Here is a 12,112-nt window from a genome sequence, read left to right on the forward strand (position 1 = left end):
ATTAAAAAATAAATGGCCGGGCCAGCGGTGCACATCGCAAATCAGCTCACATAGACACATTAATTGTGCCACTTCTTAATGACTGTATCTTATCTAATAACCCCAACTACCAGATTCAACTTGTAATTGGCTAAAAGTCACTTAGCCTACTGGTGAGAGGGACGTTGCTAGCTGTCAGTTTTTACAAGCGATGTTGAAATTTCCACGTTCTGATATTTCAAATGCTACAGTAATATAGAGCAATATTACATTTATTGCTAATGCAATTATATGGCACATTGACTTCTGAGGAAATTTTAGATAGCACTCGTCATCAAAAAGGTTGCCTACCCCTGCCCTACACTGTATGCGCAGAATAGTTTTCTATACGAGATCGCTGCAAAAAGTGCAGCCTTACCTAATGTCCACCCTACTGTTACTCATTTTATATTAAGATTGAAAAATCTAGTTGGTATTGGTATGGCTAATAACCTTCAGTAATAGTAATGAATCACACAGCAATAGTACATTCATGTGGTTGTAAAAAGCATGATATAAGTATTCAGAATATTTTACTCTCATTGAGTAACTTGAGAATTTTGTAACGAAAATATGTTACAAAATACATTTTGGAGCATGTATTCTGTAATCTGTAGTGGAATATATTTTAAAAGTAACCTTTACAACACTGATAATGGTGTCACACATGACACACCTCTAATGTTGCACAACAGGTCCGGATAATCCAGGCAGAGACAAGCACAACCTTTAGTCACCACAGAGGACTTTGAGCCAAGGAAAATGTCTCACAGTAAGTTCACACAACAACTATGTTTTAATTGTATGTACTGTATCAGATAAAGTAATGTTGTTTTTAACTATTTTCACAGATAAGATTTCAGTCATGATTCTGGGCAATGTGAAGTCTTTGAAGAAAGCTCTGATAACCAACATCCTGGGGAAAGATTTATCTGTTTTAACCAAAAGAAAGATTCTGAAAAACACTGAGATATATGACGATGATACATTTGAGTTTACATGTACACCAGATCTGAACACAACATGTGACGATATTAGAGAGCTATTTTCTAAGAATTCAAACTTTGACCTGTGTTTGTTGGTAGTAGAGGATGGATTTTCAACAGAAAATGTGCAAAAGCAGATAAAAGACCTCAACAAGAAGACTGGAAAACCAAGAGAAGAGTTCACAGTTGTGCTTCCGCTGAGATACAAATTTACAGAATATCCATTCAAATTCTACACCCTCGAACAGGTTTTCAGCAAACTGAGCAAACTACTTAAAGATAAACAACTGATGCCAACCAACAGAAAGAAAAGGGAAAGGTAGAGACAAATGAATGGGTGTCAAATATTTATTTATAATTGTTTGACAGTACTTTTTCAATTACAATTGTTCAACACGGTGTTCAACCGACAAGGAAGCTCTCTTTGCTTCCTGGTCGGTTAAACCAGTTAATGTGGTTTAATTTCTACATTTTAGGCCTGCTGACACTGCTGAACCACAAGATGGAAGTAAGAAGAAAGGTAAGCCACACTCGCTTGCTCTTTGTGTGTGTGTGTGTTCCAAAGGTTTTTAAAGAAACAATTAATGTTACTTATGTAACGTTATTTATAAAAGGAAGCTTCTATTTGACCTTTTTGTTCAGGCAGCAAATACTTCAGACTGCAAATTACATAACGAAACAGCTTGGAATCACCTAACCTAACATGCATGTCTTTAAGAGGAAGCTGTAGTATGGGCTCAATTTGTGGTCATTAATATTTTGTACTTGTAAATCAAATGCGTATTTGAGTTTTGTAACCTTTTAAACCAAAATGTGTGAAGGTTTTATGTTTGTGCATCTACAGATGAGAATTTGCGTGTGTGTAAAACATATTTGTGTTTGTAAAAAATATTTACACGAGTTACACATTTTTTGTAAAGGTCTGGTTGCAGATACAAAGCAAAAAACTATGTGTAGAACCTGTTCCCTGGCTGCATGTGGCTTTCAACTTACACATACAAATTTTGACCCAATTTTTTCTTCCTTTTAGCTGATTGATCAATATCATGTCAATCACAAATTTTAACAATTCAACTAGAGAACAGATGGGTTTGGCTGTTGGAGGGGTGCTTTATGGAGCTTCAGATCCTGGAAGAATAAATTCCCTTTCATGTGCCAGCCCAGCGTTTTCCTTCATCACCACGAAGGAAAACAGTCTGTGCGTGTCCGAGTTTACGTGCTTATACAGGGACCTCCAGAGCCTTTTCAACGGCTCTGTGGACCTTCTGGGAAAAGCAGTGTTGTGGAAATGACACACACTTCACTATTGGGGATAGTTACAAAGCTTTCTTCGTTACGCGATACATGTTTTTATTGAACATTTGAAGATAAAACAACACAAACTCTTGTAGAGGATATAGAGTCAGAGATACAAACAACAAGGAGCTAGGAGCTAGGAGCTAGTTCACATAGAGCTGCTGCAAAAACCCACAGAGCCCAGCAGCCAGCGCAACAAATGGCTCTTAGTTAGCATTAGCAGCACATGCTGGGTCTGCTGTGAAAGGACCTTTATGCTGCACACTGTGACTCACAGCAATTTCTAACCACTGATATACCAAAACTTTATCCTAGCTTGACTGCCAGTTTTAGGTTTTCGTAAAGATGTGAGATTAATTTTGCGTCTTCCTGTTTTTATAGACTATCTAGAAGGCTGTCTGGCAAGGACTTCTCTTTATTATCATCTTTAGATGGTCCATCAGTGTATTTCAACTGTTGTTCAGCTTTTTGATTACAGACAAGGAGAAGGCTGTGGGAAAGGTGAAGGTGCTAGGTGTAGGTAGAAAGCTACCTACACCTAGCACCTAGCAAGAAAAGTTGACTTTAACAGGAAATTAAATGTCAGTGAACAAACTTCTCAACCTTTTGTGACAGTTAACTGTTGTGAAACATATGAAAATGAAGGGTTAGTTCAATAAAGGTATTGTCTTAAGGATGCATTTGCATTGTTTGATTTAAATATTTATCACTTAAACATGGTGATGGCATTGTTGCATGAGTAAAAATACAAACACACCCAAACTTTGGACATAATTTCATCCTGTTTTAGGGCCCTATTATCATGAAATATTTATTTAAGGCATTTTAAAACTTTTTGGGACCCACAGACACTCTGAAAAAGTAGCTGATTTGATTTCAAGAAACTACTTATTTTATATTTAACTCAACTTCAGCTTGTTCTTTACTTCAGCAAAGCTCACCAGCACCACAGTGAACGTCGTTCTTCTGGGATTGGCTGGAACTGGAAAGAGTGCCAGTGGAAACACCATCCTTGGAAGGAAGCACTTTGTTTCTAAACCCAGTTCAAATCCAGTCACCACAGAGTGTCAGGTGGCAGAAACTGACATGAATAGTGTACATGTGCGTGTGATTGATACTCCAGACATGTTTGATGATGACACTGAACCATCAGTTCGGGACAAACATGTAAAAAGGTGCAAAGAGCTCTGTGGGTCAGAACTCTGTGTGTTTGTACTTGTGATGCATGTGAGCAGATTTACAGATGGTGAGAGAGACATACTGAAAAAGCTAGAAAACACTTTTGGGACCAAAGTGAAAGAACAAACTGTCATCCTGTTCACCCGAGGAGACGAACTGGAGGAGGCAGAAATGACCCTGGAGGATTTTCTTCATTCCTGTCAACCTGGTCTGAAGGAAATCATTGAAAAGTGCAACAACAGCTGTGTTGTTTTTGAGAACCGCAGCTCAAGTTCAGACCAGGTGGAAAAGCTAATGAACACAGTGAGCACGGTGTTAAAGAAAACAGCAAAGATACAATAAATAAAAGGAGGCTTGGATATTTTTTGAGTATAAATGCAAATAGTATGGATCTTTATAAAGGTGTGTCTGTGTGTGAGATTCGTTAGTTATTAGTATTAACTTCGAATTTGTAATGTGTGTGTAATTGATGCAAGATTTTTACTGTACTGAATTTTAATTGGTGTGAAAGATTTACAATAAAACAAAGTTCAGTGTGCCTTATTTCTCTTTGGTGTTTGGACCTTGCCACGCTGATTCTGTCCTGTTGGATCAGTGAATTTCTTCATCGGTTTGTCTGGTTTGTTGTTTTTTTGTTTAGTTGTTTTGTGGCAGGGCACACAGCATAGTAACTTCTTTTGGAAGTAACTAAATAGGGAATATGGTAACATGTTGAAACCAGGGTGTGAGCTTTCCTTGATGATGTTTGCTGCTCTGCTGAGGCAGTGGAAGAAATACATGTCCATCAAGCACGGTGAGAGGGCAGCCAATGATCTTTTGTGCTGTCATGACTACACTCTGAAGCCTCACTCTATCCACCTTTGTGCAGCTGCCGTACCATACTGTGATGCAGTAGGTTAGCAGGCTCTCAATGGATGAGTGGTAGAAGGTCAGCAGCAGGTTGGAGTTACAGTTCAGCTTGTACTTCCTGAGGACCCTCAGGAAGTGCAGTCGCTGTTGGGCCTTTTTTACTACCACTGAGATCTTGTCTGTCGAGGAGATGTCAGCAGAGATGAGGACACCAAGGAACCGGAAGGTGTGGACCCTCTCCACACACTCCCTGTTGATGTAAAGGCGGGCTAGGTCAGTGCTGTGTCTCCTGAAGTCGACAATGGCCTCTTTGGTTTTTTTGGCATCAGGCTGCCAACTTCAGGTCTTCCTCTGTAGTCTGCCTCGTCTCTCTTTGAGATGAGTCCAACTACCGTGGTGTCATCAGCAAACTTGATGACGAGATTGTTGTTGTGGGTCGAACTGCAGTCGTGGGTGTAGAAAGAATACAGGAGGGGGCTCACCACACAGCCCTTTGGGGAGCATGGCTCAGTGTGAGAGTGGAGGAGAGATGAGGGTCGAGTCTTACAGTCTGGGGCCGGTTTGTGAGAAAGTCCTTTATCCAGGAACATGTGAGAGGGCAGAGGCCAAGACTCACCAGTTTGGTGATGAGGATGTCCGAGATGATTGTATTAAAGGCTGAGCTGTGGTCCATGAAGAGCATTTGGACGTAGCTCTGCCACTGCTCTAGGTGACTTAGCACAGAGTGGAGGGCTATGGTGATGACATCTTCTGTGGATCTGTTTGTGTGGTATGCAAACTGGTGGGGGTCAAATTCTGGGCGGCGGTAATCCTTGAGGTGCTGAAGAAATAGTCTCTCAAAGCATTTCATGATTACCGGCGTGAGAGCCACAGGGCGTGAGGGCCACAGGGCGGTAGAGGCCAGCGATGATCTTTTGTGCTGTCTTGACTACACTCTGAAGCCTCGCTCTATCTGCCTTAGTGCAGCTGAATGGCAGCCGTAAGCCACTGCAACAGTGTGTGCCACTATCTTGCAACATGTCATATAAATCATGTAGTGCACCTTGATACAGCTGTTGCAATTTGGCACAGTATAAAAACTGAATTGAATACATGTGCATCTAAATACTTTGTTATTAATATACTAACATTTACTAAATTATAGTTTGAACCATTAACATCTTCTAAACACAAAGATGGTTTATACTTAAGACAGCACTTTATTTACAGATGGTGAATCCATCATTTATAAAGTTTGAAAATGTAGTCAGTAAACATTTAATCATTATTAACAAGGATAAAACTGTTTAAATTCCTTATTATTAAATAAGTAGTGAGTGAGTGGAGCTTAACTAACAATTAACAAGCACAACATCTGTTTTTTTCCTGGCTTTGTACAACAAAACTAAGCATTACTTCAAGTTTTATTGCTAAATGACATTTAAATGGCATAAATCTGAGTTCAAGTGTATTCAGCCACTATGGTTAAACATAGATCTGCTATTTAAAAAAAACTAACCATACTCACCTGATACCTGACAAGTAACTTATCAGTAGCACATCACACTTAAAGCACACAATTATCCTTAAAATTTGTTATTCTTCATGAGATCTTTGGCATAATTCATTTTATTTTATTTTCAATGGGAGAAAAATAAGTCTGTGCTAGTTGAGGTAATTTACACATTTCTATTTGTTTACACTGTCTTGTTGTTTAAGAAGGAAATTAAAATGCAGAATATTCTCTAATAGTTCACTTATAAACCTGTATTCTTTAACCATGCCACCCAATTTCTCTCCCCCCCCCCACCTCTCTATACATGGAATTGTGTAGTATGTGCCACCATTTCCTGCCACCATGTCGTCAATCTTCGTAATCGGCTCCTCCACCAGAAACAAAGGCATTGTTGTAAAGGTTTGACAAACATCACATAATGTTGGACTAAAGTGGAAATACCTGTCACACCTTTGGGTTTCACTGGATATGTTTTCATTGTGTGCCCTCATAGTGAACCACAAATATTTATTGTGTTTTTTTATGATCAATATCTGTTCAAAAGAAATGTTTGGAACGAGGCCACGAGGAGTTCTGTGGAAATGTCTTAGTCAACAGAGCATTTTCCACAGAACTGTGGTTGTATTCTGTGGAAACAGAGAACACAATGACAGTCCTGTTATTGTGTTCTTTACGCTGGCTGAATTAAAATGCAGAATATTCTCTAATAGTTCACTTATAAACCTGTATTCTTTAACCATGCCACCCAATTTCTCTCCCCCCCACCTCTCTATACATGGCAATTGTGTAGTATGTGCCACCATTTCCTGCCACCATGTCGTCAGTCTTCGTAATCAGCTCCCCCACCTGCTTTGTGTCTGTGCTTCGGTTGTTGAAGACGTGGAACCTGTTTCCACAGCTTTGGATGACTTGTCGGAGCTCTGGTTTGGCTTCAAGTAAATACTGCTGTATAGTTATGTCCAAGTCTTCAAGTTCATCACCATGGGTGAACAGCACAATAATGTAGTGGTAATGTTTTTTTTACCAAGCAGATCCTGCAGGGCTTCCACAGAGTTTTTCTTCTTTGGTGTGAATCAACCAACTTGAAGAATAAATGTAAAAAGATGAGGACCCGGTAGAGAGGTAGAGAGTTCAATATATGTGATCATTTCTTTTTTTACAATTTCTGTGGATTTGCCAGCATTTAGGATCCCTGGTGTGTCTATCAGGGACGGCTGGTATGAATGGACTGGTTGAGCCCTCCCTATCCTTTTTAATAAAAAATAAATATATATATTTATACTGTATGTATACATTTAAAGTCATCTTAGAACAGATTCTTACATGGTAATGTGACCAAGTGCAGCAACAACGCCAACTAATCCAAAGAGGAAAAACAAGAAAAATACAAGATTTACATGGGCTTATTTTTCACAGCTCAAGCTCCACAGGATCATCTACCATTCATCTTCATAGACTGCTGAGTGGCAGGCGTGAGCTCACACCCCTTTGATTAGCTGACCTTTGGGCTAAATGAGTTCAGCCCAGATGTGGGAATTTAGGCAAACAAGAGAAGGGAGCAGATTTAAACCCAGTGGGAGTTTCCCCCCAAAGAGGGACAGAAGGACCCCATGATGATCCTCTAATCGCCTGAGCCAAGGTGTGAAAATGGGTGTGGGTCACAATCAGCCAGGGTTTCGGGTGAGCTCATTGTGAAACCTGCACCCAACCTATCATGTGATTTCCTGAGGTCAGATGGCCCAGGATGTGAGTGGGTGTTAAGGCGTCTGGGGAGGGAACTCGAAACTGGATTATAGATGGCAGACAGTTGGTGTCGTAAACCACCGCCTCTGTTCAAAGATGGTCGCTCACAGTGGACATAGATGCTTCTTTCACTCCTCTTTCAAACCATCTGTCCTCTCTGTCCAAAATGTGAACGTTGGCATCCTCAAAGAGTGACCTTTGACCTTTAGATGCAGATGGACTGCTGAGTCTTGTCCCGTGGAGGTGGCTCTTCTATGTTGTGCCATGTGCTTGTGAAGTGGCTCGCGCTTGTAAATACAAATATTTTTTTTGAAATAAGTATTTGTAAAAAACACGCTATTTGTGCCTTTCAGAATACCGTATTCGGGTTCAGCTCCACCCCTACTTTTCACATTTGACCAACTTCTAGATGGCGTAATTTTGTTAGAGCTCGTAGCTCAACAGGGAGAAACAAAGGCATTGTTGTAAAGGTTTGACAAACATCACATAATGTTGGACTGTAAAGTGGAAATACCTGTCACACCTTTGGGTTTCACTGGATATGTTTTCATTGTGTGCCCTCATAATGAACCACAAATATTTATTGTGTTTTTTTATGATCAATATCTGTTCAAAAGAAATGTTTGGAACGAGGCCACGAGGAGTTCTGTGGAAATGTCTTAGTCAACAGAGCATTTTCCACAGAACTGTGGTTGTATTCTGTGGAAACAGAGAACACAATGACAGTCCTGTTATTGTGTTCTTTACGCTGGCTGAAGCTGGCTCCAGCTAGTATTTAAAGGGTTCTTTGATCCACAGACAGCTCAAACAGTACATTACAATACCGCCCCCTACAGACAGACACACACACACACCACCACCACCAGAACCCCCTCTCCAGTCTTCATATTTACAAAGTGATGCAAATCACAGTTTGGCCATAACGAACACAATGTTCAAATATAAGAGTGTCCATAAGTGCAGGTGGTACCAGGACACCCTAGGTCGCAGGTTGATGATCGATGTTGGAATTGTATCACAAGACCTGCAGCAGTATGTTGTTAACTGTTCACCAACTGGTGGTGAGTTGGATCAGGTGGTGGGGAAGACGCTGGACAGACCTCCCGCATCTAAATGTACAGTGAGGGTGGAAGAAAGAAGGTTGTATTGTATTGTATTGTATCTTTATTTATTTCAGACATATACAAAAAAAACAAACAATATATACACAAGTACACATACTTGCATTTACTCTGTGTAAATACACACACGTATGTGCTCAGATAAAACAAAAAAAAGAAAATAAATAAAATAAAACAGAGTCTAAATTACATGAAATGACAATTATTAGGTCTGAAATGGAGTAGGAAGAAGTATAACATACTTATTAATCCCTACCCCATGCTCAACATTCTATTGAATCCCACTATTCACCTAATTCCCATCATCACTTACCCCACACAATAAACAAGGAGAACATGTATAAATATAGCTACAGTGATAGATATAATTTAGATACAATTTAGCATAGTTATATATACAATGTGTCATGGTCCTGAGTCTGAGGACTCGGTGTTTTGTGTTTCTTTATATTATTCTTTGTTCTCGGTTATTCTGTTTTGTCTTTTGTTTAGGTTTGCTATGTGTTAGTGTTTTTGTTTCATGCCTGCCTGTGTTCTCTCTGTCTGTCCATGGTGTTATTGTGTCTGCTCATGAGTCTGCCTGTCAAGTTCAGTGTCCGGTCTGGTTCTCTGTGTCTGTTAGTTTCCTGTTTTATTCTGAAAGTTCATGTCTCATGTCAGTGTGTTCAGTTTTACCTCTCCCCTGTCTCGTTAGCCTAATTGCTCCCAGCTGTGTTGCCCTCCTGTGGCCCATGTTTTCCTGTGCTCTCTGTCACGTCGTCTGATTAATTCCATGTCAGTCTGCATCATTCTATGTTACCCGGTACTCATTCTGTGTCTCTTTGCCATCTCTCTTTGTGCATTTTGCTCCTCCTCCCGTGAGTGTCTGGTTTAAGTTTTGTTCGTTAGTTTTCCCAGTTTAGGTTTGTTTACTCCCTGCTCTGCTCTTCTTGTTTTGTCACCTTCTCACCGCTGTAAATAAACACTCACTTGCACCCCAGCCAGTACCTGCATTTTGGATCCTTTTTTTGATACACCACACGGCTGCCCCCAGCCGTGACACAATGGGTGATCAACTTTATCAGTTTCATATTCTTCCAAAATCAGTTTTTGAAACATCTTTATAAACTGACTAATGCTTGAACATTGCTGTAGGTCCACAGTAAAACTGTTCCACAGTTTTACCCCATAAATAGTAACACAAAAGGTTTTAACCTGTGTCCGTGCTTTAAGAGTCTTCAGATTTAATTTTCCCCTCAATGCATAGTCCCCTTCTCTGTCAAAAAACATCCTCTGTACATTTCCTGGTAACATATTGTATCTGGCTTTGTACATAATTTTTGCAGTTTTATATTTTATAAGATCCATAAATTTCAGAATTTTTAATTTCAAGAACATGATGTTAGTGTGGTCTCTAAATCCTGCTTTAGTAATAATCCTGATTGCTTTTTTCTGAGTTTTACATAGTGGTTGAAGTGAAGTTTTGTATGTATTTCCCCAGATTTCCACACAGTATTCTAAATATGGCAATATAAGTGAACAGTAAAGTACCCGGAGTGATTTGGAAGACAAAAAATGTTTAACTTTACTCAGTACAGAGATGCTTCTTGACAGTTTAGCTTGTATATGCTTTATGTGAGGTTTCCAGCACATTTTGTTATCTATTATCACACCCAGAAATTTTGTTTCAGAAACTTGCTCTACTTCAACATTGTTTATTAACAATTTTGCTCCGGCATCTTTTTTACAATTTCCAAATAACATAAATGTAGTTTTTTTCAAATTTAGTGATAACTTGTTTCTGTCAAACCATGTTTTCAGTTTAATCATTTCTTGTGTGACAATTTCCAAAAGCTGCTGTGAATTCTCTCCAGCACAAAAAATATTTGTATCATCTGCAAATAAAATAAACTGCAATATATCAGATGTTTTACATATATCATTGATATAGAGGATAAACAGCTTTGGTCCCAATACTTACCCCTGTGGAACTCCGCAAACAATGTCCAGGCACTCTGATTGATATTCACCAATCTTCACAAATTGTTGCCTGTCTCTCAAATAACTTCTGACCCACTCTAGCACCACTCCTCTAATACCATAGTACTCCAGTTTATGAAGTAATATTTCATGGTTAATTGTGTCAAAAGCTTTTTTTAGATCAATGAAAACACTAACTGTGCATTGTCTTTGATCTATATTGTTGGTGATATTTTCAATTAGTTCCATTAATGCCATAGATGTTGATCTATTTGGTCTGAAACCATACTGACTGTCCATTATTATTTTGTGTTTATCTATAAATTTGTCAAGTCTATTAATGAAAACTTTTTCCAGTATTTTTGAAAATTGTGAAAGTAGAGAAACAGGCCTGTAATTTGTGAATTGGTGTCTATCTCCATTTTTAAACAGTGGTATTTCTTTAGCTGTTTTCATTTCTGTTGGGAATGCACCAGTTTGTAGAGACAAATTGCAAATGTCTGTTAAGGGTTTGGAGATGCCATTGATCACTTTCTTAACAATTTCCATGTCAATGTCATCAGAGTCTGTAGAATTTTTTGTTTGTGATTTCCCAACAATATCAATGATTTCCTTTTCTTCTACCACCGTTAAAAACATTGAATGAGGATTACAGTCAATGAGTTTAGTTTCTTTCTCTGCAGAATCTGTTATATCAGGAATTGTATCAGCCAAATCTGGCCCAACACTTACAAAGAATTTATTGAACTCATTAACCACATCACTCATGTTACTAATATTTCTATCATTATTAACGAAATACGAAGGATAATTTAACTGCCTAGAACCATTTTTAATGATGGTATTTAATGTTTTCCAAATCCCTTTAATATTATTTTTATTCATATTTAATAATTTCTCATAATATTCCTTTTTACATGACCTCAAAATACTAGTTAATTTATTTTTATTTTTTGTTGTATTTTCCTGTTTGGCCTTCCTGTAATTGCTGTTATACACTACAAAAACAGGTAGATGATCACTGATGTCATTAATTAGGAGACCACTTATAGATCTGTTTTCTATTTCATTAGTAAATATATTGTTTATTAAGGTTGCCGACTGTGCTGTAATCCTGCTGGGTTTAGTAATCACTGGACAGAGTCCCATGCTATACATTGTATTAATAAACTCATCTGTCATACTATGTTTGTTTGGATTTAATAGGTCTATGTTGAAATCCCCACAAATGAACATAACTTTTTGATTTGTCCTAATAAATGTTTTATCTACCCACTCCTTAAATATTTCAATATTAGAACCTGGTGTTCTATATATACAACTTACAATGACATTTTTCTTTTTTTCCATACTAATTTCTATTGTTACACACTCTAATATGTTATCCACCACCACCGTCATTTTTTCCACCACCCTGTATTTTAAATTTTTGTCCACAAACAAAGCCACACCCCCACCATTCTTAT

General features: G+C 38.5%; 2 protein-coding genes across 2 annotated transcripts in view; one reads left to right on the top strand and one right to left on the bottom strand.

Moving 5' to 3' along the window:
- LOC102779712 (GTPase IMAP family member 9-like) overlaps nt 1–12,112 on the bottom strand; it is a 180,852-nt gene that overhangs the window by 151,363 nt on the left and 17,377 nt on the right. The gene's annotated exons all lie outside the window — the stretch shown is intronic.
- Nucleotides 729–3,821, top strand: LOC118455629 (uncharacterized). The gene is made up of 4 exons (XM_035915165.2): nt 729–790; nt 870–1,323; nt 1,481–1,524; nt 3,232–3,821. Exons 1-4 carry the CDS (start codon nt 781–783, stop codon nt 3,819–3,821), a joined length of 1,098 nt encoding a protein of 365 aa, XP_035771058.2. The 5' UTR covers nt 729–780.

This window comes from Neolamprologus brichardi, chromosome 9, assembly GCF_056152115.1.
Source record: "Neolamprologus brichardi isolate AB-2024 chromosome 9, ASM5615211v1, whole genome shotgun sequence".
Taxonomy (NCBI): Eukaryota; Metazoa; Chordata; class Actinopteri; order Cichliformes; family Cichlidae; genus Neolamprologus; species Neolamprologus brichardi.